Source organism: Phaenicophaeus curvirostris, chromosome 14 (assembly GCF_032191515.1).
Source record: "Phaenicophaeus curvirostris isolate KB17595 chromosome 14, BPBGC_Pcur_1.0, whole genome shotgun sequence".
Lineage (NCBI taxonomy): Eukaryota > Metazoa > Chordata > Aves > Cuculiformes > Cuculidae > Phaenicophaeus > Phaenicophaeus curvirostris.
In genome coordinates, this window is record NC_091405.1 from 934765 (window position 1) to 950345 (window position 15581).

The 15581-nt window shown below is 46.9% G+C and overlaps 1 protein-coding gene across 2 annotated transcripts; it reads right to left on the reverse strand.

The window, feature by feature from the left end:
- Positions 1-3271: 3271 nt before the first annotated feature.
- LOC138726529 (cap-specific mRNA (nucleoside-2'-O-)-methyltransferase 2-like) lies at positions 3272-11834 on the reverse strand. 2 transcript variants are annotated; one of them, XM_069868363.1, is made up of 2 exons: positions 11812-11834; positions 3272-10143 (listed from the first exon to the last, which is right to left on the reverse strand). In XM_069868363.1, exon 2 carries the CDS (start codon positions 10122-10124, stop codon positions 7830-7832), a length of 2295 nt encoding a protein of 764 aa, XP_069724464.1. In that variant the 5' UTR covers positions 10125-10143; positions 11812-11834; the 3' UTR covers positions 3272-7829. The 2 variants fall into 2 exon arrangements, with proteins under 2 accessions (XP_069724464.1, XP_069724463.1); XM_069868362.1 differs by lacking the exon at positions 11812-11834 and adding an exon at positions 10280-10509.
- Between the last annotated feature and the right edge of the window lie 3747 nt (positions 11835-15581).

A 15581-nucleotide genomic window follows, 5' to 3' on the forward strand; every position in this document is an offset into this window, starting at 1 on the left:
TTGGGCACTGGCACAGGCTGCCCAGGGAGGTGCTCAGGGATATGGTTTAGTGATTGATGGGAATGGTTGGACTCGATGATCCAGCGGGTCCTTTCCAACCTAGTGATTTTATAATTCCATGATGGTTGGTTTTGCCTTTGGAAGACTAACTGGGTCATTGTAAGAGTATTTCTGGAGACGGTGGGTACAGTGGAGCTGTGAGGCTTGTATTGCCTTTATATGATAGATGCAGGGCCCTGCCCATAAAGGAATGTGTTTCCTTGTCAAGGATTCCCTGGCCTGCCCCAGGTACCTCAAGGACAGAGCTGGCACAGAATGGGAGCAGAGGTGGGATGTAATGTTTGGTTAACAAGCCCATATAATGCCTCTGCAGCTCAGTTATAAAAAAGACAGTCCAGCCAGGGAATTTGTGTTCCCCAGGGTCACTGGCTGGTCTGGGCTCGTTTGTCTGGAGAAGAGGACGTGCCCTGCTGCCTGCCTGCCAGCCACAGTCATATAAGTCTTTTCTTATATGAATACCTTTTCTTACACAGGAGCCTTGTGGTTGGTGTATACTACAGGCCACCTGATGGAGAGAGCCAACTCATGAAGCTTTCTTCCTCCAGCTACAGGAGGCTTTACACTTGCAGGTTGAAGTCCTGCTTGGGGACTTCAACTACCCTGACATATGCTGGAAAAGTAGCACAGCAAGCTGTAGGCAGTCCAGGAGACTCCTGGGGTGCATTGAAAATAATTTCTTAATCCAGCTAAGAGACCCCCAACCAGAGGGGACACAATGCTGGACCTCATGGTGACTAATACGAGTGAACTTATCAGTGACATTAGGATTGGAGGCAGCCTGGGCTGCAGTGATCAAGCACTGGGGACAGGCGAGGAGCACAATCAGGACCCTAAATTTCAGGAAAGCAGACTTCCAGCTCTTCGAAGAGTTGCTCAGTAGGACCCCCTGGGACGTGATCCTCGGGGACAAGGGAGTGGAACAGAGCTGGCAAATATTTAGGAATGCTTTCCATGAAGCACAAGAGCACTCAGTCCCCACATGTAGGAAATGAGGCAGGAAGGGGAAGAGAGCAGCGTGGCTGAGTCAAGACCTGCTGGTCAAACTCAAGAACAAGAGGGAGCTGCAGAGGCTGGCAGTGAGAGGGGAGGGCGGCTTCTTTGTCACGGTGTGGGTTTCCCCTCTATCACACCAGGAAGGTCTCAGCAGCCCAGCTACTGTTGGACCTGCTTCAAAAGCTTTTTGGGTAAGCTGCAGGTAATGGCTGCAGGAGGCAGCAAGCTGCGGGTGGTATTGGCTGCATGATGAACCTTCAGCTCTTTGTAACCATCTGTCCTGCTTATCTGATCATCTCAGTTTGACCCAATAGCACTGTTCTGAGCACATATTGGACCGTAGCTTGTGCTGGGTTAGTCAAAAATCTGAGCGGTAGTCGAGTGAACAGTCGTGATGGCTTACTGGGTATTTGCTTCTCTGAGAGGATGACAAAAGTTGGATTGAAATGAAGTGCTTTAACTTGGAATTGCTGAAAGGAAGTTACTGCCAAGTTTTAGAAAAAAGAAAAAAAACCAACCCGTGTTGAAGATAGTCTTGAGGTCATTGAGAAGCTCTGGCTGTGGTAGCAGGTAGGGTAGGTTCTGGGTTATGAAACAGATTTATTTGCTCTAGTAACATCTTGTAGAGGTGTTGAAAAGTGAGATTTTTTAAAAAGGGAAGCATTACTGATAACATGAGAATTCAACTCTAGTAGTCTAAATTCAGTCATTGTGTTTGAGCAGAAATATGCCTCAGAAAAATGTCACTTAATTCTTTTCCCTCAGGTGTGAAGAAAGAGTGCGTGAACACAGAGTGAATTGAGAGGAAGGGCATAAGGCATTAACAGTTGTTTGGTTTCTTTTAAATAGAAATGTAATGTGAAAAATGAGAATTCCTGTAGATTTACAATGTAATTTTAAGTTTAGTGCAGAGCTTATTGAAATAAAATGTTCTAAAAATGATCTTGCACCCAAGGAACGCAAAGAGAGCAGCTTGGGTTAAGTATTGGGTTTTCGCCCCATTGCTGGCATTTCAGCCCTGCTTTTCCATCTGGACCCTGTTAATTTTAGAATGCCAGATGCTGTATGATGCAAAAGGCATAGGGTACCTGCAGGGATTTCCAGAGCAAGCTCAAATATGTTGATGGAGCAAGAGTGTCTTTGGAAGAAGGACGCTGTTAAGCTTGATGGAACAAAACTGTGGGATGAGGAGGCAAGAATTCAGTACACACAACCAAGTGCATAGAGAATTGTGACATTGTTTCAATAAGTGTTTCAAAATATTTAACCACTACCTTTTGCCTTGCTTGTTGATAGCAGTGGGAAAGTACCGAAACACTATGTTAGCAGTAAATAGGTGCATGATCTGTTGATTGGTTTATAGGTATACGCTAACAATTGCGATTGGACATAAGTTTTAGAGTTACTATATGATTTGTATTGAGAAAAATATAAAAGGAGTCGAGTTGAGAATAAAGTCTTGCTGCCCAGAATTAGTCCATGCAATTGCAATATGCAACAAATGGTGCCCTCTATGTGAGGCCCGTAGGCTGGCTGCTGATCCGGTTGCATTGTCCAGTTGGACTCTAGGGATTCACTGCTCAGAGGAAGCGGATTTTGTGCACGAACATCAATACCTTTTGAAAGGAGAGAGATAAGCAGCTGGGAACTATGGGGTCACATCTGACAAAGGAACAAAAAGGTGCCTTAGTAGTTTTTTTATAAAATCCTGAAACAACATAGGAAGAAAGTAGGTCAGGAAGACTTACAAAAAACTCTTGCCTGGGCACCTAGGAATGATCTGTCTATAAATATTAAAAATGCTTATGACCCAGAGAAGTGAGATCAAATAAGGGTCTGACTATGGGGAAGTGCTACTTGCAGTGACAATGCAGCTGCCAATTTATTGCCATGTTGGCAAGTCGTATTTGAGACTTTAAAATAGCACAAGGGACTGCAGGAAAATACAGAGGATGGGGCAATGGCTCCTACAGTCCCGTCAGCTCCTCTATTGACTCAGTTGCCCTTACTGAACTCTGTAGTGAAGCCAAAAGCACATCTTGCTCCTAATACCTCTGCAGTATTACAGCCCAATAATTTCGATGAGGATCTGGATGATCCTTTCGATCCAGGTCCTATTGATCCAGGAAAAGAACCTGTTTTATATCTCCCAGACCTGCATGATAAACTGGCATTCATGAAGAAAGGTGCTAGACAAGCAGGAGACATAGGAATACTAAAAGTTTTTCCTGTGATTTATTTACACAATATTTATATTTACACAAACATTAAGCAGGCAGACGATACCACCGCTAGAGAAATTTTGCTTAAACAATTAGCCATACAGAATGCAAACGCAGACTGTCAGGAAGTTTGACTGTCTTTAAAGAATAGAAACCCATCACACTGCAATTCAGCTCATCCCTAGGGCAGCTGAGGGCCCCTTAGGAACTGAGACTCAGTGCACAGTTAATTGGATGATCATCAGACACAAAGCAAGGGTCGTTTGTTTTACCGGGATTGACTGCTGCAGAACAAAGGGAAACGGCACAAGAAGCCAAACATCAAATTGTGCAAGCAGCATCAGCTGCAGGATTAAAAATTGCAGAAGACAAAATACAAGAAACTTCACCTTGGAGATATTTAGGATGGAAAATCTCTGACCACCTGAATCAATGACCACCACTGACTCTGCGAATGGACATAAAAACTTTCATCTTCAAAAACTTGTAGGGATCATCAACTAGGTTCACCTTTTCTCAGGGATATCTACAGAAGATTTACATCCCCTTTTTAAACTTTTATAGGGGGATTACAGGCTTAACATCCCCCAGGACACTTACTCTTCCCACACAAGCTGCCCTTAAACAGTTGTTGAAAAATTAACCACTCAGGCTGTTCAAAGATGAAAATTGAATCATCCTATTAATCTTTTTGGTTTTTATTCAAGCTTTCAACTTTATTGCCTGTTAGCACAATGGATACCACAGGATGCAGATCCATTAGTAATTTTAGAATGGATATTTTTATCCTATAACTTTGGAAAAACTGTCACCACTGCTATTGATACAATTCCAGTGGTCATTCAAAAGGGGAGGAAATGCTTGGATGTTTTTAGATGGCACAGAGCCTGATATTAGTTATTTACCACTTGACAGTAAACAATTAACCTCATTGACTCACCAATCTTTTGTTTTTCAGTGTGCCTTGACAGATTATACTGGACAGATAAGCATTCACTTTCCAGGTCACAGTCCTACAGTCCTTGGAATTGTCTCTCTGTTTCCTGTTTCTCATTTAAGCTTTACTCCAATACCTGATGCTTTCATGGTATTTACTGATGGTTCAGGTAAAAGGGGGGGTGCTGTGATAGCTTGGAAAAATGATGAAGGACAGTGGGTAAATGACATAGATGCTGTCACAGGTTCAGCACAACTAGTGAAGCTATCAGCAGTCATTCATGTCTGTACACAATGGCCCACTGCAATCAACATTATAACAGACTCTGCGTATGTTGCAGGATTAGTGTCTAGATTAGAACGCTCCTTTTTTAAAGGAGGTATCAACCAAAAATTTATTTGCGCTTTATCGAACAAAAGAACTTGCCCATATTTTATTCAACATGTATGGTCACAACCGTCTTTATCAGGACCTATTAGCGAAGGTAATGCTCAGGCAGACAGCCTTGCAGGAGATGCAATTCTGCAAAATGGTTTTGCGCAAGCACGATTATCACATGACTTTTATCACCAGAATGCCAAAGCATTGCAAAAGACATTTCAATTAACTCAAGAGCAAGCTAAACAAATCATATAGTCATGCCCAGACTGTCAACAACTTTTACCAGTACCTTCCACTGGAGCGAACCCTCAAGGTCTTTTTGCACTTGAAATTTGGCAAACAGATATAACACATATTCCTGAATATGGTAAATATAAATATGTCCATGCTTCTGTTTATACTTTTTCTTGTTGTATTTATGCACCAGTACAAACCAGTGAGAAAACTAGAGATGTATGTAGACATTTTATAATGGCCTTTGTGATGATGGGAGTGCGCTTGGTAGGACAACCTGTCGACCACTGTTCCCTCTGACAGATGGCAATTTGTAAACAACACCCCTACTGATGCAGTTGATCAGTTGGGTAATTGGATTGAGTGGCTTTCAAACATGAACATTAAACCACAAGAATTAGACTTGTTAGGATCTGTGAAAATGGATTACTGTATGATTTTCAATTACACAGATCCATGGGCCTCATTTAAGGGATCAAGACCAGGGGATATAGATCCCGAACCTCATATGATTCAATGGTTAAACGCTACCTTGACGGTATATAGAAATGCCACTACATGGTGCAACTATACTGCTGCAAATCTAATGTTATCTAGTAGATACCCATACAAGATGCCTCCTGGATTCTTTTTAATCTGTGTATATCATGCTTAGCCTGATCTTTCCTTTCATGTGTGTGGGGGACCATGGAAGACCGGAAGACTGGAAGACTAATACTATTGACACCCAACATCTCCATGATTGAAAGTCATAGAAAAAGTCACAAATGTTTTACACTTATCTATAAATCTGATTGCAATGATAATACAAAGTTTTGGAATACCGGTGATACTGTAGCAGCATCTTTATTTGCACTAAAAGTGGCTGTGGGTACAGCTTCAGGGATGCTACATAACCTTGGTTGCTGGTTAGCAAAACAGACTAATGCTACTTACATAGCATTGAGTGGCTTATTGTTAGATGCTGTGTCTGTTAGACATGCTATGCTTCAAAATAGAGCTGCCACAGATTTTCTGCTATTAGTGCAAGGTCACGGATGCCAAGATTTTGATGGACTTGTATTGCATGAATTTATCTGACCATTCAGAGTCTATCCATAAGAGCACTGACAGTCTACAAGATAGAGTGCGGAAGCTACAGCAAGACAACAGCTTTACTATTTTGGAAACTTAGGGCTAACTGTGTGGCTTAAAAGAATACCACAAGTAGGATTATTTTGTTTAATGATTTTTACTTGTATTTTGGTTTGTATTCCATGCTTGCTGAAAATGATGCAAAGTTTAATAGACTGTGTGTTGAAACAAGTATTCTTTATAAACACAGAAGGAGGAGATGTGAGGGCTTTCAGAGCAAGCTCAAATATGTCAATGGAGCGAGAGCAGTTTTGGGAGAAGGATGCTTGATGAAACAAAACTGTGGGATGAGAAAGCAAGAATTCAGTACACACAACCAAGTGCACTGAATATTGCAACACTGCTTAGATAAGTGTTTCAAAATATGTAACTGCTAGCTTTTGCCTTGCCTGTTGATAGCAGTTGGAAAGTACTGAAACGCTATGTTAACAGTAAATAGGCACATGATCTGTTAGTTGATTGGTTTATAGGCATACACTAACAATTGTTTTAGAGTTATTGTATGATTTGCATTGAGAAGAATATAAAAGGAATCGGGCTGAGAATAAAGTTGTCTCGCTCTGCATCCCAGTATGAATCTATGCTTTTCAAGATGCAACATTACTTATCCCAAAGAAACCTTTGGCTTAAAGGCAGCTGGGACAATGCAGGTTTCAGACAATTACAAGTGTCATCCCTCACTTTGAAACTCCTGTCATGAAAACAACAAAAAATCATTATAACAGGCTCTCCAAACCATATCCATCATTTCTAACAGGAACAGCTGCTCTCAAAGCATTCCTCTTATCATCTCCCTGTGTCTGCCACTGAACAGCAACACTCCAGAGCAAATCAGGCAGCAGGATCCACATGATATTGGATTTCCTTTGGTGTAAAGCTCTGGCTTTGCAGAGGAGAGCTTGCACATAGGTCTGGGGGGTTCTACTGAACAGCCAGACAATGTTTTCCCACCAGAGTGGCCCAGTTCACAGCCCTAACTCCTCCTAAGCTTTGGAAACATTCAAAATGTTTTCTTCTAAAAATAAATGAAAAAAAGGGAAACTGATGATGTGGGGAAGGATGGGATAGGAGGCACCTCTAGTAATGCTGCACTGTTCATCCGGTGCCAGACAAGCCAAGGAGAGCTGGGTAAACTAAATGCATTTTCTCTCACAGCCTGTCAAGTCACCTCAAAATTTTACTTCACCTATAAATAATAATCTAGAAATATCAGACTCATGAGCAAGGAAAAATCCAAGTTATTTAATAGCTTAGATGCCTCTGGCTATGCAGGCCTCCATGGCAGAACATCACAGTGTAAGCACACCCACCCCTTTCAAGTATCCCATGTGCCCTTGCTTTGAGAGACATCTGTGCAGCTGCCTGCTAACAAGGTGCTTGTCCTCTGAGTCTCACATCAATGTGCACACTGTTCAGCGTTCTGGCCCAAACCTCATGTTTTGGCTTCTATGAACCCTGGACAAGCACACAAGAGTGTCAGAATACCTATGTTCTGTGCTGCAGAAGAGGGCTAATGTCATACAGCAAGGTCCCCAGTGCTTCATCTGATGTAACAGGTACAAATTGCCACACCAGCTCTCATCATGGAAGCCACAGTTCTGACCCAGGTGGTTTGCAAAGAAATCTGCTTCAAGCACACTGTGACAGAGGAGAGATGCTTTCTCCTCTTCAGTCACTGTCCTTCCCCCATGCCCGAGAGAAAAGCTTCAGGCCATGGTGCAAGGGGGAATGATAACCCAGAGCATCCTCCCAACACGAATATCATCACATCCTTTACATTGCCATCACTTTAACACTGCTTTTACTACCTTCCACCTGCCTGTGAAACAAGGTCTAGCAGCAGCAACTTGCTCCACTCTGGAATGGCTCTAAAGAGCAATACTGCTTGTCAGTTGCTGCTGCTTAGCTTGCACAATCAAATGGAGCTGTCTCTTTGCAATGGTTGTGTTCAAATCCCATAGGAATGCTAACAGTTTGCCCTGGAGGAGAACTTCCATAGGCACAAACTGCAAAACCTGCTGGGGCAAATCCATGTCTAGTAAGGAGCACATTCGCTTATTCAGATGCCACAGGTATTCAGCAATAGGATTTGGAAGGCCTTGGAAACCGACACATAGCAAAGTGGCACCAGTCCTTAGAGGCTCATGGGAAGTTGGACAAGCAAACGTGATGCACCGGAAACAGCAGTGCAGGATAAAGACCAGGCCAGCTGTGAAGCGTGTAAAACAAGAGAGAATAGGTAATATCAGTGCATCTCCCACTGTAAGCTGATTCAGCGAATGCAGAACACACTCCAAAAGCTGCTGCTGGTACTGCGGTTCTCCATCATAAAGCAGAGAGAAACTGAAGGTCAACAGGGTGGCTGACTCCAGGAGCTTTATTTCCATACTGGGTTGGCTTCCAGTATCACAGAGGGATGGGAAGTCCACCACAAGGCACCTGAACTGGTCACTACATCTTTCATTTAAGACTTCCTGATGACACCTGGAAAGGTCAGCCACTTCTGCCAATATCATTTCCCCAGGAAGAACTTCACAAGAGTGACAAGTCTGCAGCATTTGCCTGCTTTTCAGGCTCCCCCCAGCTAATTCCTTCATAGCTTCATTAAGATTTTCCAAGACTTGACCATCACAAAATGGAGAACATTTTACCACTGGTAGTCTTTTTCCTTCCAGAATGTACCACAAACTACACTCAAGGTCAGAAGACGATTGTTCCAGGATGCATGTATTACCAGCATTATTTAAACTATGCTCCTCTGCCCAGTGATTAAAATAGCCCTTTGCCAATTTATCATTCCATGTTAGGGTTTCCAGCAGCTTCCTTTCATTGTACGTACTAAAATATTTGTTTCTTTGCCTAAACCATTTCACATTCGTGCTGCAACCAGTCTGAGACTTCTTGACAAGCCAGTTACTTCTGGCAATGGGTTTCATACGAAATCTCTCCATGAAGAACTCTACTGCACAGTCTCTTAACTTGTTCAGTTTTTTCTGCTCTGCTTCTTCCATGTGCTCAAAGAGACGGATGTTCTCAGAGATAGTCTCTACCTGGCACTCGTGGAAGAACATGCAACACTCTTCATGTATTTTAAGAAAAGATTCTGGTAGTGTATGCTGGGGAAAAAGCGCCTTGTTGACCATTTCTGTTCCAAAGTTCTGCATCATCCTAGAAAGCAGCAGATGAATGCTTTCTCCGCCCATGTAACGAAGACAAATCACGTAGGCTTCTGAGTTTCCAGCTTTGCTAGTGGCTGGCTTAAAGACATGGATCTCCTCAAAGGAGCAGTTGAGTAGAAAGAGCAGATTGGCAGAACTGTGTTCAAACAGCGTGAACATCTTCAGAACAAAGGACCCTCCTGTGCCCAGGATCATTAACGCAGTGACTGTTTCACAGTACTGGAGAGGGGAGACGAGTGCCTCCTGTTCACCTGGATTTCCCTGGCAATCCAAACTGCCATCAGCGGTTACCAAGTGAATTGTTGCCTTGTTACCTACAAAGTCCTGAAGTCCTGTCAGATGCTTCAATGTCATCACATCACCAGTATTATCTGGGCCAAAGTACCAACAAGGTAGAGTGTTTGCTATGAGACGGTCATCAGCGATCATCATCAGAGTGTCATTTGCCTCGTGGTATGGGTTTAGGGTATTGGCCACCCAGTGCCAGTTGCAAGGGACATGGTGGGATTTCAGGTAGTGATTGAGGCTGGCTATAAAAGCTCCAGGAGCTTCACAGAGGTGGACAGAACTCAGTTCTCCAGCTTGAAGAGCTTGTTCAGGGAGAAGAGGGAAACTGCAGAGGATCTCATGAAACTTGCACCATGCCTGGGTACACAGCTCTGCGTTCACAGCTTTCTTCACATGAGGAATTATTTTCCCTGCTTTATTGGTAAATGAGGTGTGCTGATGCCATGCGTCCAGGTTCTTATCACTCAGTTGATTCTTCACTTCATTCATCGAGTCTTTCAGAGCCAGGAGGGAGCTGAATTCCTTGTGGTCATATCTGAAGGCGTCTCCAGGATCTGGTAGCTGCCATTCATTATTCACTGGCTTAGTGTAAGTAAATTTCTTTGCAAAGAGCTTTTCAATTTCAGAAAGAATGTCAGGGCTGAACTTTTCAAGGTGTGCAGTCTGATCGGTGTAAGGCTGCTTACATTTGTTCATTCTTGGATTAATTCACAACCTGGAGAACAGCAAGGGAGAATAAACAATGTCACTCCAATTGCAACGTATATAAATAAGCAAAGCCTTTTAAATTAAAACTTCTCCTGCTTAAGCTCTGTATTCTAGACTGAGAAACACTCCACAGAATTACATACCAATAAGGACAATGAACATGGGCTGGTCTGAATAAGGCTCTTTGGAAGGCACGAGGCTCACAGGGTCCACTGCCTTTTGTGCTGTTCCCAGAGAAAGTGAAGAGTTGGCTGCTTTGGCTCTCGTTGACCCCTGGAAGACTCTGCTTACTGCAGAGCTCTGAACACTCCCCGTCAGTCTCTCCTGGTCACAAAAGAACCACAGAATCACTAGGTTGGAAAAGACCCACTGGATCATCGAGTCCAACCATTCCCATCAAACCCATGCCCCTCAGCACCGCTTCCACCCGTCTTTTAAACACCTCCAGGGAAGGTGACTCAACCACCTCCCTGGGCAGCCTCTGCCAGGGCCCAATAACCCTTTCTGTGAAAAATTTTTTCCTTATGTTGAGCCTGAACCTCCCCTGGTGCAGCTTGTCCTGTCCCCTGTTACTTGGGAGAAGAGCCCAGCTCCCTCCTCTCCACAACGTCCTACCAGGTAGTTGTAGAGAGCAATAAGGTCTCCCCTCAGCCTCCTCTTCTCCAGATTAAACAACCCCAACTCTCTCATCCGCTCCTCAAGAGAATATACCACAGGCTGTACAGGGTGGCCCAGAATTTTTTTCACTTGCTTATGACAGCATTTATCAGAGTTTAAACTGTGAGCCGGGGGAGCCGTGAGCCGCGACAGACAGCTGCACCAGGGAACAGAGTGGTTCCTCCTCTTTTCTCCTAACTTGCTCAACTTCTGCAAAAGGCAGCGTTTGGCTGGAGAGGCCCGTGCCCTGCACCTCTGGCTGGAGGGACCCTGGCCTGCAGGCCAAACCCCTCTGCGCTCAGCTCGTGGCTCATGCCCGGCCACCATCACTCCTTACGACCAGCTTTCCCTACAGGAAAAACGGGGACAAACCACAGAATCATAGAATCATAGAATAACCAGGTTGGAAGAGACCCACCGGATCATCGAGTCCAACCATTCCTATCAAACACTAAACCATGTCCCTCAGCACCTCGTCCACCCGTGCCTTAAACCTCTCCAGGGAAGGTGAACCAACCACCTCCCTGGGCAGCCTGTTCCAGTGCCCAATGACCCTTTCTGTGAAGAATTTTTTCCTTATGTCCAGCCTGAACCTCCCCTGGCGGAGCTTGAGGACATGACCAAACCCCAAGCAACAAGAGATTTTCTTGCATCTGTGGTCAAGGATGTTTTGTGAGAAAAATACTTGTATCAAAGTCACCACAACAAACGGGAAACCCCTCAGCAGAGCATTGAAACCACCCCGAAACCGCCCTACTCCTGCAGAACACGAAGAGCTGAGGCGCTACAGAACAGCTCAGCGCGGAAAAGTCAGGGAACGAAACCGAGAGAACTGACAAACTTTGGAAGCAAACAGAATAGAACAGGGCCAAGCGAAACACTTCCTCGCCGCCTCCAACCCGCGCGGCGCCTCCCCCCGCCCAGGCCTCCCCGCCCCGGGTTCGCCTCCCGCGGGGCCGCGGCGGCACCCGAACTCCCGGCCCCCCGCCCCGCCAGGCCCCGACCGCCCCGCTCTCACCCCGCGGCGGCGCAGGCGCCCCGGCTCCGCCCGCCGCCCCGGCTCCGCCCGCCGCCCCGGCTCCGCCCGCCGCCCCGGCTCCGCCCGCCGCCCCGGCTCCGCCCGCCGCCCCGGCTCCGCCCGCCGCCCCGGCTCCGCCCGCCGCCCCGGCTCCGCCCGCCGCCCCGGCGGTGGCTCTTGAGCGCAGCTGCTCGGAGGCCGACTGGGGGGGTTTGTCTGCGATCCGGAGCAGCTGCCGCGCGGAGGGAGCCTGAGGGGGCCGGGGTTGTTCAGCCTGCAGAAGGCTGCGGGGAGACCTTAGAGCAGCTTCCAGCGCTGAAAGGGGCTCCAAGAAAGCTGGGGAGGGGCTCTGGATCAGAGAGTGCAGGGACATGACGAGAGGAAGGGTTTTGAGCTGAAAGAGGAGAGACTGAGAGGAGATCTGAGGAAGAAATGTTTTGCTGTGAGGGTGGGGAGGCCCCGGCCCAGGCTGCCCAGAGCAGGGGTGGCTGCCCCATCCCTGTAGGGGTTCAAGGCCAGGCTGGATGGGGCTTGGAGCCCCTGATCCAGCGGGAGGTGTCCCTGCCCATGGCAGGGGTGGAACCGGATGGACTTTAAGATCCCTTCTGCCGCAAATTGTTCCTTAATTCTATGATCTGCTCGCACCCGTAGGGGAGTAACACCTGGGGTGCAGCACCATAAAGGCGTGGGATATCTGCCCTGCAGAGGCAGCTGCAGCCGACCAGGCAGCGGAGGCAAATGTCATCACCTCCCACCTCTGTGATGCCACCTCTCAGCACAGCTCCTCAGGCCAGCCTCCAGAGTCAGCAGGATGCTACTCAGGCTTTGGCCTTTTTAACCCACAGGCATCCACGTAGCAGATGCTTAAGAAAACTCCTGCACTTGGCTGAGGCTGTCCCTGTGCTTTAGCCCTGCTTCCTGAAGGTTCTGCTCTTGCTGCCACAGCCTGTTGAGACAGGGATAGGAGATGGAAGAGCCGCAACTCTTCTTAGCTCTTAACACCAACTAGTGTTTGACCTATGGAGTGCAGTCCACCTGCTAGATACAGAGAATGGACAGAATCATAGTACGGTTTGGGTTGGAAGGGACCTTAAAATGCACTCAGTTCTAACCCCCTGCCATGGGCAGGAACACCTCCCGCTGGACCAGGGGCTCCAAGCCCCATCCACCCTGGCCTTGAACCCGTCCAGACATGGGGCTGCCACTACTGCTCTGGGCAGCCTGGGCCAGGGCCTCCCCACCCTCATTGTGAAGAATTTCTTCCTAATGTCTGATTCTAAATCTTCCCCCTCTTAACTTAAAGCCATTCTCCCTTGTTCTGTCACTCCATGCCCTTGTAAAACTCACTCCCTTGTTCTGTCACTCCATGCCCTTGTAAAAAGCCCATCATACTGACCCAGGAGCAGATGCTGTTCTCTCACCACAACACACACAAGCCAAAAAAACCCACCCACACCTACCTTGCCCAGGGTGATGGAGCAAGGAGCCAAGCCAACGAGTCCCCCTTTCCAGCTGTGGAGGTTCTGGGAGAACACAAACTCTTGCATCAGGATCTGGATCACACATTTGATTTGAGGTGTGTTACTCTGAGCCACAAACTCTCGCACCAGCCTGGGGCAGAGAAGAGGAAAGCATCCATGGGACTTTAGATTCTGCCAGATGGAAACACTCAAGTGCTCTGGTCCTTGTGGCCATCAGAAATGGATCTTCAGCCACAAATGCCAGAAAAAGTGGTACCAAACTGGGAATGCTGAAGGAACCCACAAGCAAAACCAGAGCTCTCTCCTCCTTTCTGCTCGCATCCTGCAGGAACTTGCTGCCCTCCTGCTGCTCCCAGCCTGCAGCCTTCTGTGCTGGTCATGAACACCCAGCCCAGGATGGACTCCTAGGGGCTTCCGCAGCAGGGCAATGAGCTTGCAAAGAAGTCATCAGGAGTGCTGATGGCTCCATAGGGAATTGTGGCCCACTTGCCAAGATTTTGGACTTTCCCATCCATCCACACATCACTTCAGTTGCTATTTCATAACTCAGATGAGCTCCTATGTATCACAAACAAAAAGCAGACAAGGTTTCTGCAGGCAATGCTCACTCCTCCCAAGCCCTGCGGCTGGTTACCCAGAGATTTAAAATGTCAGCCACACTGAAACCTGTAACTCTGCTCCAGCCAAGCAACTGCTTCCAAGGCCCAGATCGCAAAGCCTCCACCAGCAGCTATAGAGGCGCAAAGAGCTGTGCAGCCAGCTGTGTGGGCCATTCATCCCAGCTGGAACATTGGTGGTTCAGTGGTAGAATTCTCTCCTGCCACATGAGAGAGCCAGGTTTGATTCCTGGCCAATGCAGCAAACTTTGTCTCTTCCTTCTCCCCATCACTGGGAACCAGACATCTCAAAAATCTCAGCCTAAACAAGGATCTACACTCATTGATGAACGTGCAAAATCTTCAACTGCCCAGCTCCACAAAGGGTTTTTTGGCACTCTATTGAATCTCATGCTGCCCTCCCCAGCAGAGTGTTACCAGTCCATAACCTGCTCTACAAGCCAAGAAAATCCTTATAGAAGGCTTTAATGAACTTTTCCCCTCAAATGATTGCCACCAGCTCTATTCTCACCCTGCTCAAAGAACAGCAGCTGCCCCATTTCTTCCTGGATTCTTACAGCCCCTCCTTGCTCTCTCCACTTGGGAGACGAGTTCTCCAGCATCTACAGCCCACTCTGTTCTCAGAGACTGCAGGAGGAACATGTGGAGCTCAAGCAGCAGGTGACAGGGTGACCTGTTACTGTCTGGATATAATATAAATGGAGCTTTGTCTGAACAGGAATAGCTTTGCAGATATCCATCAAGAGTTTAAAGGGCTGAATATGTAACTAAAAAAGCAAAAGGCACCCAAGAGCAACATGCAGCATCAGAGTCTGCAGGCAGCAGGAGCTGCTTCCACATTACCAGCTGGAGTACAAGGAGGTACCTGAGCTGAAAGGTAGCAAATCCCTCCTCACTCAGTGCCATAGCCATGGGAGAGTCTGCTGGTGCTGCGCTGCAACAGATTTAAACTGATTTAAATCCATGTTCCTGCAGAAAGGATTGGCCCTTGCTTTTCTCTTCCTTATACCTTTTCCAAATGAGCTTTCCAGTTCAATCAGCTCTACTGACTGATCCCAAAACCAGACTTTGGCTGGCATAAACCAAGCACAAAACCGTAATCCCGGGGCAGAATAAGTCATAGTGGGGTCATGGTGATGGTTTTCTCCATCTGGAAATCGGCACAGTTGGTCACAGAGGGGACAGAAGAGGTGACTGTTGGGCAGAGTTCACAAAAGCAGAGCCAGCACGTTGGAAAGAAATAAAAGGTTCCTACTATGAGGGTAGCTGGGGCCTGGGGCCCTTGCCTGTCACTGTCCCTGCCCCCAGCACTGCGACCTAGGTGAGTGCCTATCATGGGCAGCCACAAGGGCTGCCCAAAAGTGCTGGCCAGGGACAACCCTTCACCCAAGGACCCAGAGACCTTACTGTTGGAGCTGGGGTTTAAGAGGGAACCCAGACACCATGGAACCTGCAAAAATGACCCCAATAGGGGCAGCAGAGAACATCTACAAGTGAGGATAGTCCAGCCGGGGACAAGCCAGTGTTAGTGGGAAGAACCCCAGACATGCATGACCACTGCAGCTCTGCTAGGCCAGGTTAGAAGGGCAGGATCCCTTGATGGGCTGATGATGGCCAGTTGAGCTCATGGTCAACAGTCCCTTGACAAAATGATCATGTATGAAATTGTTCT